The sequence below is a fragment of the Coffea eugenioides genome, chromosome 8 (genome assembly GCF_003713205.1).
Source record: "Coffea eugenioides isolate CCC68of chromosome 8, Ceug_1.0, whole genome shotgun sequence".
NCBI lineage: Eukaryota > Viridiplantae > Streptophyta > Magnoliopsida > Gentianales > Rubiaceae > Coffea > Coffea eugenioides.
This window is the reverse complement of record NC_040042.1, coordinates 5456021-5475753: the sequence shown is the minus strand read 5'-3', so window position 1 is coordinate 5475753 and position 19733 is coordinate 5456021. Positions and strand designations below refer to the sequence as shown.

Sequence of the window (19733 nt, the reverse complement as noted above, 5' to 3'; positions counted from 1 at the left end):
GAGAGAAAGCAGCAAATAGCGAGAGATAAGTGAGGAGTTGCTGCTTGTGTGTTATTGCAGTGTTGGGGGTATATATGTGGACTGTGGAGGTTGGGGTGGCAGAAGAGAAGAGATCAGAATAGGGAGAAAATCAGAAGGGGCGGAGTTGGTGCAATTTTGTGTCTGTTTCCGAATGAGTTGAAAGAATTGGAGCTCTTTGAAGGGGACACTTTAATATTATGTGTCAGTCTGACAGTGGGGTTCAATGTATCTATCTATCACTTACTCAGTTACTCAGACTAGTGTCACATATAATATATCATGGTTTCTATGCAGCCTAGCACGTCACTTGGTACACTGCAGTATTACAGTAGTAGTATTTGCACTGTACATACGTTATTGAGCTTTCACTATTTCATTTTTATTTTGATGACACCATATTACTTTCTCTCTAATTTCTTCTCCTTATTTATGAGTTAATTTTACTAGATTTTCTCTTACATTCTAAAACCAATTAATTATTTCATTACACATTATAATGGCTAATTTAAAATTGTTACTAATATATATTATGTATTTTTCTATAAAACTTCACAACATTATATGATGCCAAAGATCAATTTAGCGATGTAATATAAACAGATTCCAAACTTTAAGCCCAAAAATAAATAAATAAATCCCAAGCTTAAAAAATGACCAAAAACTGAATATAACTATAATGTCTTGTAAATATGACACTAATATTTCAAAAAGCCAACTAAGAATAGCTCATATAGCCACTATAGAGAGAGTAAAACTTTCTAGTATATTTCAACAAAAGCATAATAGCATCTGCAATCCAAATGATGCAATGGAACGTCAATTGTGTTCATCAAAATTTACAAAATTGAAATTGAAATAAGAATTTAAAAAAATAAGTTAAAAAGTAGATATGTAGATTTAGAAAAGGAGAAGCAAAAGTTAAATTTATGTAGATTTACCTTTTGGACACGAACAACAATTGTGCACAACTTCCTTGCATGTGAACATAAGATATGATAGGTGAAGAAATTAGGATAGGAGTAATATGATTTTATCAAGATGAAAATAGGATAATGGGAGTGTAAATAATATAAAGGGAGTGCAAATAACATTACCCTGATTCAATTGCACCCTTCCCTTGCAATGAATAATATGGAGGGTTAATAACATTTTGTCCCTTAACCTACAAGTGGTCACACTTTTCCACTTTGAACTTCAAAAATATACATTTTGCCCCTTCAAATGAATTATATTTGTACTTTCAATTTTGAATAATTTCAATTTTGAATAATGCATGTGCATATTTTTCTTCCTAGATTATCCCCAAATTTTCTTGTTTCTCGATGGTCAACTTTTAGATTATTGTATTTTCTTCTTATGTATTCATATTAATATTGTGTTGTTGTATGTTATGATGTTGGATTACAGTATTAATTAAATAAAAAAACTCCTGTACCTTGATCTTATCCCCACTTTATCCCACCACCCCTACGAGTGCTTTTGTGATGACCACTACTATTTTTTTATTTGGTCTAAATTTTTTAAATATATACCACCAATAAAAATCGCAATTATCAATCTTTTGAATTATCCAAAAATTCAATGTTAAGTCATGAAAATCTAAACCAATACTTATTGAATTTTTTACAAATAATATACAACATATAAAAACCAAGTAAATTAATGTAACAAAATCACACTTTTACCACAAACATAATAAATTGCCAAGAAAATGTGCATTATTTTATCACAATAAAATACCATATTGTTTATTTTAAATTACAAATATACACACATATTAGTACTATACTATACTATACATAAGGTGGGAGATGGGGTGGGAGATATAGCCCCATATAAATCAATGCTAAATTATACATAAGTCTACATAATAAGTTAATTAAATAGCTATCCAACATCACATTATGCAGTAGTAAAATATTTTGATGAATATATAATAAGAAAATGCAACAAGCTAAAAGTTGGCCATTGAGAAGGTAAGAAGGTTGGAGGTAATTTGGGAAGGAAAAAAAATATACACATGAGTTTGTCAAAATTAAAATACAAACATAATTCACTTGAGGGGGCAAAATGTATATTTTGAAAGTTTAGCATGGTAAAGTGTTACCATTCTATAAGTTTAGGGGGGGCAAAGTGTTATTAATCCTAATATAGAGTTAGAGTTGATATTATTAATGGACTAAAAAGAATATTATGACAATATGTTAGAGTGCAAGAAGTTAGTCAGGGAATGAAAACATCACTTGCTTAGATTATATCTCTCTAATTTTATCTAAAATTTATTTGGTAAGACAAACGTGTTACTTGCTACACATGATGTAACTTTTTTTTTTCGGATACTATAAATTATATTCAACACTTGCTCCTACTCTACACTAAGGAAAAAAAAGAATGGATCCAAAATGGTCAATAAAAAATCTGTGGAGGAATTAAACCGTCACCAAATCAGACATTACTTTTGCACCAACTAGTGAAATTTTCAAAACATTTTTGGATAAAAATGCAGATTAAGGAATTAAAAACTCTCCGTGGCCAACTACTTGGGTGCTACACATGACGTACCTAATACCACACTTTCATACTACCTCACCCACTTATGTATGTACAGTGTTACAGAATAGCGTACTATGGCTACTGCTGCAGCATGCTGCTACTATGATGTGCTCGTACAAGGCTTTATTGAGGATTTAATAGTTTGTGCAAGGAAGTAGTACAACTCACCCATGCTCCTATGCAGTCATACACCTTTTTGACAATTTCTTTTCCTCTCTATCAGGCTCCTCATCCCCTAGTATGGCCCATGGTCTTGAAGAGGAAAAAGATGCAATTGCAACTAAAAACTTTAGAAACCAACAATTGAAACAAGAAAAAGTTAAATCATTCAGTGGCTACCTGCAGCGAAAAAAAATTTAAGAGTGATGTCAAAATACTTTTTTAATTTAGTAAGATCTATATATCTGCTAGTTCCTAACATAAGTTTCTTTAGACTTTTCATATCCTGTAATCTAGGATAGAATATGTTATACAACAGTTATCGTCTCTGAAAAAAAAAATTGATTTTAGCACATTTTTTTATAAAAATTTCAGAAAATAGCAATTCAAATGGACTTACATGGATGTGTTAATTAGACTTACATATAGCTCTTTGTTATCAAATACATTGGCACGTTTAATTCGTCTTTGAACCTCTTTTCCTTCTTTCTTCATTAAAAAAAAAAAAAACTCTTTTCCTTCTTTAGGATTTCCTTACTTGCAGATTTGGTTAGCCATCTTATACACATCACCCATCATTGTCATATTAACTTGTCAAAGTTTAATTCTTCTGCAATTATCACTTATTGAACCCGAAGTTTTACTTTAGTTTTGTCAACAAAAGTACAAACACAAAACATCATTTCAAGATCAGGTTCAGAATTCATCAGGCAGAAAATATCATCAAATGTAAACTATCAAATTGTCTTGCATCCAAAAATATTCTTGATTCAAAAGCTTAAAATATTAGGACCCAAGAAAAATACTCCTTGCATTCGCGGGAGAGCGGAAAGTAGATGAAGTTTTACGACTACTATATAATATAACAGACAAGAAAGAATCGTACCACGTTTTCGCGTGAGACTAAATGCAAGAGTACACATTTCATGGATAGCATATGCCAAATTCAGTGTCCTTGAGAATTTTAGTGCACCTAATATAATTTTGTGGTAATTTATAGCCAGCATTACCAAACGTATATTGTTGTCACATGACACAAATCTTTGTACTCATTTGCAAAAAGATTGGTAAAAAATCAATTACTCTGATCGAAATAAGTGAACAGAAATAAGTGCGAAAGATTTCTCACTCAACAACTGAGGGCAATTCATGATGGAGATTCTGCCAGTTTAAAAAGTGAATAGAAATTTAAAGATGTACTGCGTCCCACATTTGAACTGTATGTATCCACTATGCCCATATCCAAGTTTGGCAACAATTTATTTGTTGACTTAGTGTTGACTTAGGGTCTGTTTGATAACATAAAAAGTGCTGAATCTAAATTTTTTCAAACATTCAAATGTTTTGAGTGTTTAATAAATGAAAATCTATTTGCTGAACTTGTTAAGCAGTGCTGAACCTGTGTGTATTTTTTTCAGCACAAGAATCCTAACTGATTGCTTAATTCTAATAAGAATCAATAGAATTACTTCAACTACCTTATCTTATATACCAAATCTACCATTGTTTGTTAATTATATTCAAAATTCTTATCTAATTAAACAACATAATATTCTCTATCTAACAATTTTTAGTTTCTCTTTTCTCCCTTTTTAATGACTTTCATATCTTCTCCATACTCTCATCTAATATATTTCATCTTTTATATTAATTTGATTTAAAAATAAATATTGTCATTTTCATACCTAACAATTTTAAACTAATTAAATCATAGATTATATTTCTTTTTTGAATGAAAGGATATAAGGGCAAAATTATCAAATTAAACTTATTAAACATTCAGCTATAAATATTTATCAAACAGTATAAATAGGTTTAGCATTAAAATTCAGACATTCATATATTTTTTTCAGTGCTTAAAATTCAGTAAATTAATTGTTTCAGTATTCAGATTTCAAAATTCAGATTCAGTTTTATCAAACGGAACCTTAATGTTTACATTCAATATCCTAGTGTCCATCCTCTATGACCTTCTGTATCAGTGCAAAATATCGTTTTGAGTGTTGAATTGACAAAAGAATTAACCTTTTATGCACTGACGGTGTAGTAAATTTTTTTTTTTAACACTAGTAGCTTAGAGTTGCAAACGAGCAGAGTCGAGTCGAGTTTTTGCCTAATCGAGTTGAGTCTTGAATTAATTTTATCGAACTCGAACTCGATGAGCTAACAATTTTGAAGCTCGAGCTCGAAAAAATAAAAATTTTTTTTTATTTTTTTAAAATAAATAAAATAATATTTTTTCTTAATAAATAATAAAATATTAGGGATATATATGTAATTTTATTATTAAAATAAAAAATAAAAAAAATAAATAAATATATATATATACTCGGGCTTGCGAGTTAATGAGCTTAAAATTTGTGAATTCGAGCTCGACTCGGCCAGTTCGAGCTCGATATTGATTGAATTCTAGTCGAGCTTGAATTGATCCGTTCTCGAGCGGCTCGATTCGTTTGCATCCCTAATGCAGCTTTGGATGCGTGCCACATGTACATGATTTGAATTTTAAATTTGAATTCATATTATGTATCATGATCTAAACCTATCTGTGTAATAAAAAAATCTTTATACTGACAATGTATAAAAAAAAAAATTTATCCTTAGAAATAACATGTTCCGCTATTATAAATTATTCGGGAGTTAAGGGGGATTTCCGGTGTTAGATTTTTGAAAAAAGCGTAATTAATTCAGGTAAGTATGCGATTTGCGACAATAATCAATATTCGGTGTAATAATTGTGATCGTGTGCACAGACATAATAAGTTAGTATCATTTAGGTATTGCTAATGAGTGCCTACTTAGTAACCCTTAGAAAAAATTCTTTTGTACAAAGTGTAAAATTTTTTGCAACTATTCCCCTTATTCCAAGTTCCAACCAAGAAACCTCCCCCGCCACGTCACACAGACTAATCTAATCCAGAAGGAGAAGGAGTAGGGCCCAACCTGAACCTGCTTCAAAAAACTCCAGCAGGCTGGGCTTCCACTTCGAAGGGGCGGGCCACACCCAAGTTACTGACCCAAGTAGTGTGTGTCTGCTTTCTCATGCATCTGAAGGCCCAGCCTTTTAACGCTGCAATATCACCTCGGTTCACCACGTGAGAAGCACGTGGGCCCCAACTTCCTCGTCAGGTCATTATACCCTTCATTGATTTCTGTATATTGACGTGTTAAATCACAATGATTTGGCTTTGACTCTAGAAAATCTTAGTGACCTGTGGGACCTCATTCATCACTATGCGTGGGCCCCAAATGGCTTTAATTTCACCGGATCAACGGTTGTGATTGGATTTGATTTTACCCAGAGACTTATCTTCATCTGGCGGCTATTATGCTTGATATTCTTGTATTGTGACGCGTGTAGGGAGGGATCGTAAATTTGGGAATTTGCTTTTGTTTGTCAAAGCTATTTATTTTAAGATTTTTCTAAACAGATGTTTATTGCACATTCGTTAATATATTTAAATTTTATTTAATTTATCATTTATACACGCTCACTCATTGATAATTATTATTCTTTTTTGAATTTGTATATTTTCTCTAATTAATATTTTATATTTTTAAAAATTTAATATTTAAAATATATTTTAATGAGTGTCAAATTGATATTTGTCAAACAAATCCTTTATTTTATCCACTTGGGGGATGAGAAAAAAGAAACAAATGTTTATGGTTGAATTTTCACATGTGGACTAACTCCAAGTTGTCTTGATCCGCTAGTTGTGCCTTGACCCTACGGCCTACAGCTTCACGTTTGCACCAAGTAATTTTGAAGTCAAAATTATACTTATTGAGCCTTAGAAATATTTATTTTAACTCGCAGCATATGATAAAATTAGTTGTCGAATGTTTTATTATTAAGCATTAGGGATTGCTCATTTGCAAGTTGCAGCATAAGCTAATGATCATAACAAGGGTTTTGATTGTACTTCTACATGGGGAAGAAGAAAATAATCATTTGGACCTTGGTGCATTTTCCATTAATGATGGTTGAGTGTGCATCATTAATGTTACTTTTATCCTTTTTTAGTTGATTTTTTTTTTCAAATTTTCATTTTAACGGAGAAGGAGGGGTGTTTAAAAAACAGAGATGCAAAATGAGGATTTGAATCCAGAACTTCCCATTTTTACGGTTTCAAACTTCGCTATTAGATCAAAACTTTCTCGATTATGCTTTTGAGTATGGAGTAGGGATGTGCATCGAATTTAAATTCGGTAATTCGGAATTTTTCGGAATTTTGGTATAAGAATTACCGATCGATTTCGATTTTGAATTCAATTCGGAAATCGGTAAATTCTGAATTCACCGAATTTGGATACCTTTTTTCTCTTTTTTTCTTTTTTGTTAGATGTATTTTTATATAATATAATTTTTATATTACATATATTATAAAAAATATTATTACATATAAATATATTATTAAAATATTATTATATACATAAATATATATTAATATACATATTATAAAATGAAATTGAAATAAAAAAATTATTATATATATAAATAAATATTAATATATATATTATAAAACGAAATTGAAATCGAAAATTCCGATTTCAGTGCCAAATTCCGAATTACCGATTTCGAAATTCCGAATTCAATTCGAATTATTCGAATTCGGTTGGTAAATCGAAATTTTTCGATTTTGCACACCCCTAATATGGAGTGATTCACTATTCCATTCAATTTAGCCGGTAATTACTAGCTCATCTTATCATAAGAAACCACTACCAAAACCTATATTGTTGCAGCTTTCTTCAACTTGTGTAACAATGTAGTAACATTTTGTTCAACATTAATAACACGCCTTGTTAAAATGTGGTTAAAATGAACAACTTGCCTTTCAACATCTTTAATTCATTGGACTTCTCCTTTTATCTTCTATCTACCTTTAAAGCCAAAAGAGGTGATTGACTCCAAAACGTGCACGTTTACATTTTACCATTAAAACTTACAACCACAAATTCTCAAGTGGTCCACAGAGAGGATGTAATCACAAGTAATCAACTGCAATTTGCCAGTCTAGAGGAAATTGTGAATTTGGTATGTACTTGCATCATTTTTTTCCCTCCTGTTTTTACATGAAAGTGTGAATTTTCTTGAATAAGAGAATCAAAAAGACAGAAAAAACAGAAGCGTGAAAGCAGTAGCAGTCCTTACTATGCTGCTTCAATAAAATCGGAAAAATTTTCTTGAATAGAGAGCTATTGGTTCTGCTCTTTTTCGGTTTTTATCTCATATGGTTTCTTTAGTCATAGGGCAGTGGAAAATGCCCAGGTCTTCTGCTCTTGGTTTCTTTTTCTCCTTCAATCATTCGAGGCTTCAACGTCAAAGTAGGACCATAAATGTACTTCACTGTCAAATGCATTTGCTCTGAAGTCCTGAGTTAAATGATTCCCTCTTGCTATGCGAGCAGAAAAGTTGTTTTTTTTCCCCTTATAAATGTGTCTATATATGGTCAAGTTTTGTTGAAGCCAAGGCTTTTGCTGCTACTACGTTTTACCAATTTGATTGAAGATTCATTTGGACATATATGAGTGGAAGGGAACTCTGGGTCTGTTTGAATAGAGTAGTGTTATTTGAAATATTATTTGGAATAATTACTGTAATATTTTTTTGTGATGTGATGTATGTGAGATAAAAGGTGAATTGGGAATATAAAAAGGTGAATTGGGAAATATTTATGATGCAAAAGAAATATTATTTGGGATAATTTGCTATTCGGTCATTTGCTTAAATATCTTGGGGGTCCTTACATTTAGGAAAATTATTGAACCAAATGTCAAAAATGATGAAAATTATACATATATATTCCCTAAAAAAATTATAAAATTGTCACTATCAAATGAAAATTAATGCATCAAACAACATTTTCAAATCAAATTATCCTAACAATAATGAGATATGCTCCAACACTAAACTAAATACAAAAATATTTTACCCTTTAAATGATTGGACCACGGTGATGTCAACAAGAACCTTTAGTAGGACTAAAGCAGTAAAAAAAAGGGAAACTTGAAAGACCTAAATATCTACTAAAAAAACTTTAAGCATGGACTAAATTGAGATTGTTAAAGTTGTTTAAGGACTAGTTTGGTAATTTACTATTTTATTATATTGTTATGAAAAGGAATATATAGTACATAATCTTCAAAATATATTTCTTGTTTGTTATCACTAAAAAAAATACACAGCATGCAATCATTTTGTTAACAATTGCCACTTAGACATTTCCCAGAAGAAAATTTGTAATTGCACTCTTCACAAGTAGAAGGATATGATTTGGTTATAAAATATTGTTGATTTCTTGCTGCTGAAGTGATCAAGCAACAAACTCATTAATCACTGTTCATTTCCTAGGCCAGATATGATTTGGTTGTGCTGCGGGATTGTAATTTTATGAAATTCTACATATTATTACTAGGATTATTCAATTATGTGTTCTAAGGGCAAAAAATAAGAGAGAATCTTGATATTTAGTAGTTTATAAAAATTTAAATATTTTTTTCGTTAAAATTTCCTCAATTCAAGGGATGAATGATAATGTTTGAATTTTATAGTGGACTCACTCCCTATGTTTTGTGGGAAAAAATTTATTTATTTTCGCATTTAGGAATGTTGTATCCTGAACCATATTCATCACAATTTCAGAGTGTATTTTATCCTAACAAATCTCATTGTCACTAACTTTTACAGAGAGGAAATATAACAAAATGTTGTGAAACTAAGAAAATAAACCATGATTGTCGCGAAATTCATCTCATTCATTTTCCTCTCACAATTTTCATAAAATCACAAAGGTTGATAAAAGTAGTTGAACTTATAAGTTCTGTCTAATGAACTCGAGTGTAAATCCCATAAATGCCATCTTAGAACTACACCGTCACTCTCCTTGGTTTCTTCCTTTGCTTTTAAAATAATAAAGGTTCTTCTATTTTGTGCTTTAAAGACACAGGCTTAAGCATACAAAAGCAAACCCAATATTTAGTTATGGATTAATCTTTCCTAACGTTGGATAAATAACAACTATGCAAAATTTAAATTTGGAACTCAATTTTTGTACATGTGTCGTGGATTCAACGGTGATAGTGTATGCACTATCAGTGTAAATAAGATTTACTCGTTAGTTATCTGTAAAAGTTTAATTTATTTTGCTAAAGTTTTTTTTGATTTAAGGGTAAATGATAATATTTAAAATTTACTGTAAATCCATCCCTATATTTTGTATGCTTATTCTGTACCTTAGACAACATAATAGAAAAAAAAAACACATAATAATATACTACTACTATACTATCAATTGAATATTGGCATAATGTCGGCTTATGGGAATTTGAGAATACACTATTGATTGTTCCGTTACATTAGAATGTGAAATGATTCTACATCGTCGTGCATGCAACACAAACAAAATCAATACGTTTGAATAAACAACGCCACAGGTAACTTGAGAATGGAGAGAGCGCTAGCAATTGTCTCAATCTTAACCCTACACGGGAACCAGAGATTTGATGTGTTTATATATATCATTATATATAGCAGTAGTAGTACCATTCATAAATTGTCTTTGGTATTAGCTTTTCTCTTCTTGTTATCTACCACAAAGACAAACAATAAAGTATAAACAACTTTGTTTATCCTCACACATGCAGTGGTTAGCGTGCTGCTGATCTTTCCCCTCGCATATGAAAACAAACACGAATAAAAATTAAAGGAACAGAAGGGGAATTGCCCGGACATCGTTTCTTGATTAATATACATTCGACTTTCGAGGGGTTATAAAGCTTGGAGCAGGTTCTAAGTACAGCATCTCGTGTTTCTATGGACACACGTGAGGCCCACTCTAGCATCTTGCATGCAATACAAGAGAAGATTTTGAAGGATCAAAATTGGGAGGATCGCAAATTTTAAAGTTTTGCACAAATCCTTAAAACTTGTTCGATATTTGGGCTTAGCAACTTGATGATATTTTACGGGGATATCATAAATGGAAACCATATGCACTTGAGTTTTTGTCAAGTTTATCTGCTACAAGTTTTTAAAAAACTTTAACTACAGTAACCTCAAAAAATTTCTTAAAGTTTTTAAACTATACATTTCAAAATATTCAAAAATTTACACACTTCAAAATTTTTTTTAAATACTTCCACAGTAAGTTACAGTAAAGTTTTAGACAAACACCCAAAAAACTTACTTGTCAAACGGGCCTTCGTTTGTAACAGGACACTGCACTTGTAAGTTGAAGGCCAAAGTCCTTGGATCCAATGATCCAAGAGGCCAGATGGACTGGTCTAGGTAATGAAACAGCCAAAGCCGAACATTTATAGTAGACAAAGGTGTAGGAAACAATTAAGTGGGGTAGAACTTTTGGGCAGTATAAGATTTCTGTGGTCCATATATTTTCAAATAATGGTAAACACACTCTGAAACTAAGCCATATCTAAACACCATCTAGTTGATGAAGAGCCTTAAGAGCAAGTACATCAAAATCTCGAGTTCCCTTAACCAAAGTAGATCAGTTCCTAAGCAAATAGTTACTTTCTAGCAAAGCAGTTGAATTTTAACATCCTCCATGAACCAAAATAGCCCTTCCCTTAATAGGCTTAAAGTTGCTGCTTATTAGTTTCATTTGATTGCTTGATTATCTACACCGGAAACATTGAATCGAAGACGTCATAATCCATTTATCTCCAAAGCAAAGTATTTGGCACATTATCGGCATTGCCGAGTGACACCCAAAGATCAATTGGGCTTGACAAGCCAGAAGTGCGCAACACTTTCTGTCTATCTCCATGACAAAGGATTCCACTAGAAAACAACGTCATGGGCTTCAAGCCTAGGTCTCTAATTAATAGACGGTTTGAAAATATGCATGGATAACCAAACATTGAAGGAAAATCAGGAAAAGAAGAGAAAATTTGGATTGTAGGTACAATATATATATACAACCTATAAATTCTTTCTTTTGTTTTTCTGTCGAACCTATAAATTCTTTCAGTTTCACAAAATTTGATACATTCATGCAGCTATGTAAAATATACGTGTAACCCCACTTGCCTGCTACTACTAAACTATGAACCTTTTGGCACCACAAAACTTTACAGAGCTCAACTTGCAGAACTTCAAACTGTTCGTGTTAGGTAAGTCTGTCTGCTATAGGAAGCACCAAATCGAGCCCTGAAGTGTGGTAAACTATTGTGCATATATTGCACAGAGCATATGTGCTCGTTGATCCTGCTGTCTTACAACTATGAAGAGACTTCGGGTTGAGGAGCTATACAGTTTCATCAAAAGAATTGTATTAGCCTGCGATAGAAAGGAGAAAAATCAGCTCCCCCAACTAATCAACTCAACGATGATTCACTTTAAAAAGCTCAAGTTCATAATTGTACAAAAATAAGCATTTCCAGATTTTGATGTTTTGGATTGTTAAGCACGAGTAAGTACTTAGGATACGTCGGACAGTGAAACAAACAATAGCAGATATTATTATTTTAAGATAAACTTAGCCAAGGATAAAGGTAATTTACCTGATTTTACAGCATATGGAGGTCAAACAGATTATGAGTTAGCTATTGCCATGGCTGGGACAACGAGACAGTAGGTGTTGATGCATTTAGACCTTGTTTACCATGTATAGCAGACTTAAGCACGTTATACTGTTCGTTCACAGAATCATACAATGCCTGCGTATAAGCTGCCTTATTCTGCAATAACAATAAGATGATCTGTTATTAAAAATTCAAAAATTGGGAGTGCTAAACTGACATAACATAGGATCCAGAGAATATCTGAACCTCAGGATTCTACTCAAATATTAGAAAACGAGATCAAGTGAAATCATGCATTGCGGTGAAAGAATTACATAATAGCCATTGAGACCCCCTTTATCATCTCGCTTTCTGTTCTGCTCTAAGTTCTATGCTCCTAAGACTTTTCCTTTCCAGTAGATAGTCATGCCAAGTTAAGATGGAAAATATTGCAGTGCTCACTCTAATGCATGATTTAGAATATGTACAAGTCTTTCTTAAAAACGGTTATTGACTTACAAGGTCTGAGGTATTGGAGAAGAAATGCAGGATAAATATGAAGACTGTTATTTTGCCTTAATGAAGTGCAGAGAGAGAGAGAGAGATCAATTTCCAAACAGACCAGTCTGAAGGATACAAGAGAGACTGTGTCTATGCAGTGCATTTAAATTTCTTATATTCGTATCTGACTAAACATAAAATCTACAAGCAAACTCATTTGACAGACACGAATTAACAAAAGAAAAGGCTGGCAGTTAAGATTTAAGCTAAAAAAGAAACATGGCAAACAAACGTCCAGGGACAAACAGAATTCTACTGACCTAATGAACTTCAGTCATACTTGATGCAACTAACCTTTTCAGGGTCTTCCAAGGAAGTGGCATGGAAACCGATTTCTGGTGCCACTGACAATCCAACCCCATGGAATGATATCATTCTTTTCTCCCCAATTTCTTTTTCCACCTGCAAAAAGTCACTTTTAAGTCAGATGAAATCATCAACAACAAAATATCAAATGCAAAATAAAAAGTTACCTTTGGTGGAGGGGGCATGATATCATGACATAATATTGCCAAGGGATATATGTGACCAGGAACACCAGCATGTTCCACAAGCCTTCTCATGTTGTCCACTGAGGAAACGTCAAAGGGTGCCTAAAAAGTGACATGTAACTATTAGACAAGTGTGATTGGAAGAAGCTGGTGCAGATGACTCAGGTTATTGTAGGTTGGAATTTGTTTAATGAAAGCACGCAGGATGAGGATGAAATGTAAAAATTGCAAAGCATGATTGCTTTTCCCTCTTTTCAATATATTCATATTTGAGCTTAATTTTGTACATAGTTGGTCCTTGATTACATAAAGAGTAAAAAGAAAACCTATACAACTCTTGACAAAGACCTTCAAGGGAAGTAATGCCAAAATGAAAAACCAATTGCAACTCTTACACAAGACAATTGTTTGATAACTCAAGGAAAGTATAAATCATGAGAGATAACCAGGGTTAAATGTCATTAAATATGGTTGGGATATATTTATGTCAAATAAATTGTTGAAATCAACCGTTAAAAGCACTGCCAATGAGATTGTCAATAAAGAAATTAATAGCAAACAAAAACCAAAAAAACTTGACAAAAATACCTTTTTTCTGCAGAAACTTTGCGAAGAAGCTATATATGCTTCTTATGTGTCACTTAGTCAACTTAACAAACTTTTTAAATATGCGTGATAATAACACCGATATCCTAGTTCTTCTTCTCTATGCGGACATACACAAAAGTATATTAATCAAGGATATCAAATCTTCTTTTTGCACCGGCAAGTTGGTTTTTAATGCAAAGACTTCATTCCAAGTAACTTGAGTTTTTGTTATCACTAAGTGCCATTGAAATACTAAGCTCATCAGCAAATTGTAGGGTTCAGAAACCAAGTATACCCTCATGAATTGACTCTTCCAAATGACTTAACCAACAAGCAGTTTATCAAGTCTACAGGAATCCCTTGGAGGTGTCAAGTTTTGAGTCAAAAGTAAATGAGTGATGGAATCTCCTTACTGGATACCACTCTCCTGAGACAGGATCTGGGCGGTCCCTGCCACCACTTGGTGCAATCCAGATTATTGTTGATCCACCCCTGGGATCAAATAAAGTTAGTCTTTGTGCAGACATAGTGCTAGATTAAGAAATTAGAATTAGGCCTAACTGTGCAAAGGAACTAAGAAATTAAAAGTGCAATTACCAGAGTGAGGAGAAAAATTTCAGGGGCAAAACAAATGAAGTCAATACTACTAATTGTATATCAGGATAAAGAAGCTCAGAATAGTTTCAGATTTTGCCTCCTAAAGGTCCAGAACTGGTGAAACTACAGTCAAATGATTTTAAGTGGAAACATAGGGTCCAATGATTGACATTAGAATGTGGTCGTGATATACAACAATAGAAATGCTTAAGCTTTGAAATTCTTTAACGTCATTAGAACTTCAAAAACAAACTATTGATGTTCAGTCCAAGGCTAAGATAGTGTAATCTGCATGCCCAGTTCACCTGTTCTAAGATCATAAAATGACCAGAAAGATGTTGCCAGTCCTATATCTGACTGAACTAATCAAAACCAAAATGGCAAAGGGAGCAATTTAAAAGTAGCATATAATACATAAATTTGCTATATATGCAAGATCATTATAGGAATTTAGAACCTGTAAGTTTTAATACTAAACAAATCATTCTGTGGAACAAATACCACATATCTGTACCCTTTTTACTTGGTAAACAACTGGCAATTGATGAAGCCAAAAAGAGGATGCTGGGTGTCACTAAACCAATAACGTCACATCTATATTGTTCCACAACAAAGAACAGCATTACTAGAATAATGGATTAAATACGACAATGGGGAGTCTGAGTTTAAATGGGACACACAATGGTATCATAGCCAAGGCATTTGACAATGTTGTCACATACACTAGGAAGATGGACAATTGACAACTGGACTTAAAGATTAAAGGCAACTTTTAAATGAATTTGGAACTTCACATAATTCAGACAATTGCTTCTTAATGAATAAGCCAGTATACCTCAGAAGCAAAGCCATCTCTTTTAAGCTTTTTGTGTTTGCTCTACGTTTCATCTCAACCAGCTCAGGATCATCATTCATGTGGTTTTTTGAATAAACACATAACAGATTCCTGAAATGTAGAAAGCCAACCAACTTTAAATCATTTCAGAAGGAACAAGCACATTTATAAATACAAGCTTCTTTAAAGTAAATACAAATGCACCTTCCCATGCTAAAGGGCTTGCAAAGAGGATCAGTAATAACTCTATCCCCAGCCACATAGATCTGTGATGCAACATAAAAACGTTGGTTTTAACAGATTACTCATAGCAGATATGAACAGGCTTTTACTTTTAGTCTCAGATTATAGATAGATTATTTCACCACGTTCTCAGCAAGATTAGGATTTGTTGATTCCAGCAGCAATGCAATAACAGCTGGATCTGCTTCAGTCTGGTGGTTAGACATCAAGACAATGTTGTCACCCTGAAAATACAATCCAAAATACAGAATTTTAATTTTTATTTAGGACAGAAAGCTGCAGAATACTATTTATCATATAATTAATAGATAAATAATAATCAAATACGTTCTTAGTTACACGTCCACAAAAAACACAGGCCAAAAGAAAGGTTAAGGGAGATAAGACTACAGCACTCCAACTTTAGGTTAAGCAGCCATCTCCTGCACTTAATCTCAAACCAAGTGAAAAAACAAAAGGGGGAAAAAAAGGGCAAAAAGAACCTTGTTCCCCATCCCCATGTTAATATGATATCTCAACCATTAGCAAACAAGAACATATAAACTATCAATGATTCCCATCCAGCTTCTTTAAGCCAGCAATTTTACAACCTAACTTTCATTGGTCAGACTTGTACTTGGGCACAGGTAGCACCATCCAGTAATGTTGTAATTTTTCATTCTATATCAGCAAATCAAAATGAACTACAGAATCAAAAGTAAAAGCAGTATCTAAAGCCCCCCAAAACAAAAATATTACTCCATCCCAAATTTTTCGTCGCGTCTAGAGAATCATTTTTTTTCAACAGTACTGAAATGTTGCTTTGTTTTCTATACTTACCCTTCAGAACATTGTAAGAAATGACCTAGGTCAAATGAATTTCCTGTGTTAATTAACAAGCTACCAATGAACCAAGCGTAGTTGCACACTCGACTGATATTAGAGCTAGTGTAATTCGTGGGGACCATGTGCATTCCATGCAATTCTTTATCAGATCACCATCAAATGAAAAGGAATGCACGGAAACACACTCCTTTTGCCATCACATGTTCCAAGCTGGTGAGTTTCATGCACAATTTCTTAGCAAAAGTCAAAAGAATTATGATGGGCCAGCAGCTCATTTTAAATGAAGGGTAGGAATGGAAATTAGATGAGAAATTTTTATCATATTATAGAGTGGCTGTATTTGGACAGACCAAAATAGAAAGTATGACACCTCAGTGGGATGGAGGGAGAAACAGTTACACTCTTACCAAGTACTTTTACAATTTTCTCTCCAAAAACAATCTATTCTGTTACATCTTTTTTTTTCTTTTTATCATCTTATTTTTCATGAAAAGTTTCTTCTACTGTTTCTCCTACATGTTACTCTTATGCTACAGTTGGGTGAAATGCAAAAGAGAAGGACGGAAAGTAAAGCTAGATCTAAATGCTTAACTTTCCTTCTATTACAAGCAAGGAAACTCGAGAAAATATGGAATTTCATTTTCACTGCTTTCCAATTATTTTAACCCTTTAACAGTTATGGATCCAACTGAGGGATGACAATCAGAAGCATAAAGAATGAAAAATGCACACGCAAGCACCCATACACAAACCAGATATAGAGAGAGAGAGAGAGAGAGAGAGACAGAGACAGAGATCTGGAGACATGAAGTGACTCTAAAGATGGAATTTGAATAATAAATCCTCACCAACCATGAAAAGGAGGAAAAATAAAAAGCAAATGCACCTGAAGAAGCTTGTCTCCAATTTCATTGAAAAGAGAAATGTTTCCAACATAAGAGTTCCTGTAAAGGGATAAATTAGTGATTTTGCTTATTGCATGGACCTCTAAAAAAAAGAAAAAAATGAATATGGTGGCAGAGACTTCATGCGAGTCCTAGAAATAAATCAGAATTATATAGGAAACTGTACAACTGAGGGTTATTGCAGATGAGGAAACCGCACAAGATATGTCACTTGGCAATTAATCTTGAAAATTGACAGCTCAACAAATAAGATACTTGTCCCAAAATACAGCCTAAAGAGACCAATAACCAAACAGGATCAACTATCCTCTTTCACCTAGAGGGAATAGACAAAGTGTCCTTCCAAAACAAAAATATATAGTTGAATCTTGTTAGTCCTTAAATATCCACTTTGAACTAGCCTCCACCTCCTTTTCTCTAGCACTTAGCCTACACCATCTCCTATCAGTAACTGATCTATCAGATCAAAGCTCCTGTTCAAAACATATGCACTAGATATTCATGATTACAAATATAACTTTTTACCCAATCCCACACAACCACACAATCACTTTTTCAACCACTGAACAAAAATCACATGTCTACTTCTTTTTCTTTCTTTATGAAGGATGCTTTACGGTTTCCATTACTGAAAAAGCCAAGCAAGAAGGCAGCAGGAACTGTTACACAAATAAATTAAATAAATGATTTTTTTGGCAGGCTATTGTTGTTGTTGTTATGCAGGCAAGGTGGGTTTTAATAGCTGGGAGGGGGAAAGGAGAAAACTAAATGCCTGCTTCTTTATCTTCTTTTGAAAATTTCTTTTCTTGTTTTACCTTTACTCTTAAGCAATCTTTTCCTATGTAGCTTTCTTATGGAGATGAGAGGATAAAATGGCTGTAAAATACATATGAAAATATAGCATTTATAGGTTAAAATCTTCGTGATAAAAACTTAAGCCCTCATTCTTCCAGAAAAGAAGGCTGAAAGGAAATATGTAAGATAACTGAAAAACAAAATGATATTCCAATTTGACAGAAGGTAATGGCTGAGATGCCAATAAATCTCCCTATGTACTGTTTCTTGCTTCCCCTCAATGAACCCACTAAACAAAAGCTTGCTTGATCTGCTGACAGAAAAGCTTGACACAAATCTGACATCCCATCTCCTCCTTAAGAGAAAGATCTAAAGCTCTCAGGTGGAAGGATCTTACATCCTTCTTACCCAAACTCGAAAGCCACTCCCGTCATGGAAATCATCTACCAACTCATCTAAAATACGCAATACCAATGTCTAACAACTAGTGCTTTTCTCTCTTGCTTACTGGTAAATGCTCTCGATCTCACCTCACGTTGTCAAGTGTTATTGACCAAACCAGGTGATAACTAACTGACCTCGGTGTTTACATACGCCTACATGTACCTTCTTATCCTTACCCATAACAGCCCCAAAGGAGAGAGAGGGGGGGCCACATTAGGAATCATATAAGTAATCAGCCATGGAATATCAAGAGATGACAAGCAATGAAAGCTCAGTTGGTTTCATGTACCAAACTTTATCTCAAAGTCTGATGTCAAGTGGGATTACACGGAATTATCCAGTTAAAGGGGGGGAAAAAAAAGGCAACCAGCCAGGTCACTTGGTTGAGATGAAGTTATACAAGAGATTACAGGCATCCAACTGCATACTCAATTCAGACTGCATACTCAATTCAGATAACAGTTTATTCTCAGAGCTATTTCAAAAGTTGGACAAAATCTAGCATAAAGCAAAAAAAAAAAACTTACAAACACAAAGCATATGGTTAAAGACTTAAAACAGAGAAAGAAAGAAAGAAAGAAAGAAAAATAAGCCCGTAAGTTCAGAATTTCAAAGTTTTAACCCCAGTTGCTGGTAGTCATTTGCAGACAGAAAGCATTAAAAAGGCAAATTTGACCTAAACTGGGGTACACCAGCTATGGGACTTGAATTTCAGGCTGCACTCAAATTTTATTTGGCATAGCCTAAGCAGATTTCCATATATGGAGATTTTTCCTAACCCAACAAAGAGAAGTACAGCCACTCTACTCACTCCTGAATTACAGTAAACCAGACATCCTTAGTAAAATGACAAATAAAAGAAATAAAAGACTCGCCTGAAGTCAATCAAGGGACGGATATAATTTTGACCAAACATGTAGTAGTCAAAAGGTTCTCGAATAGCTTTGTGATAGGATGAAAATTCAAAAGGATCCTGAAAGTGGATGCAAATCAACAATTACAACAAGGAAATCCTAAAATTGCAAATAGTACAGCATTAGATGATACCGTTCTTACCTTGACATCCATGAAGATGCGATCAAATGCCAAAGCCATATTAGATAATACAATCTCACGAGCTTTGGGATCTCCACTTTGGTAAACCTGGAGTGAAAGTATCATATATGAATCACGAAATAGCAAACATTT

The 19733-nt window shown here is 33.3% G+C and overlaps 1 protein-coding gene across 1 annotated transcript; it reads right to left on the bottom strand.

Moving 5' to 3' along the window:
• Positions 1-12271: 12271 nt before the first annotated feature.
• Positions 12272-19733, bottom strand: LOC113779794 (glycerol-3-phosphate acyltransferase, chloroplastic-like). Its single transcript, XM_027325514.1, has 10 exons — positions 19602-19733; positions 19421-19518; positions 17288-17345; positions 15699-15800; positions 15538-15599; positions 15334-15444; positions 14315-14393; positions 13296-13415; positions 13117-13224; positions 12272-12438 (listed from the first exon to the last, which is right to left on the bottom strand). Exons 1-10 carry the CDS (start codon positions 19704-19706, stop codon positions 12304-12306), a joined length of 978 nt encoding a protein of 325 aa, XP_027181315.1. The 5' UTR covers positions 19707-19733; the 3' UTR covers positions 12272-12303.

Coding starts and splice junctions, on each gene's coding strand:
- LOC113779794 (XM_027325514.1), bottom strand. CDS start 19,706: ATGATACTTTCACTCCAGGTTTACCAAAGTGGAGATCCCAAAGCTCGT. Junction 19,519..19,601: donor GCATCTTCATGGATGTCAAG/GTAAGAACGGTA, acceptor ATCCACTTTCAG/GATCCTTTTGAATTTTCATC. Junction 12,439..13,116: donor CCTTGGAAGACCCTGAAAAG/GTTAGTTGCATC, acceptor TTGTTATTGCAG/AATAAGGCAGCTTATACGCA.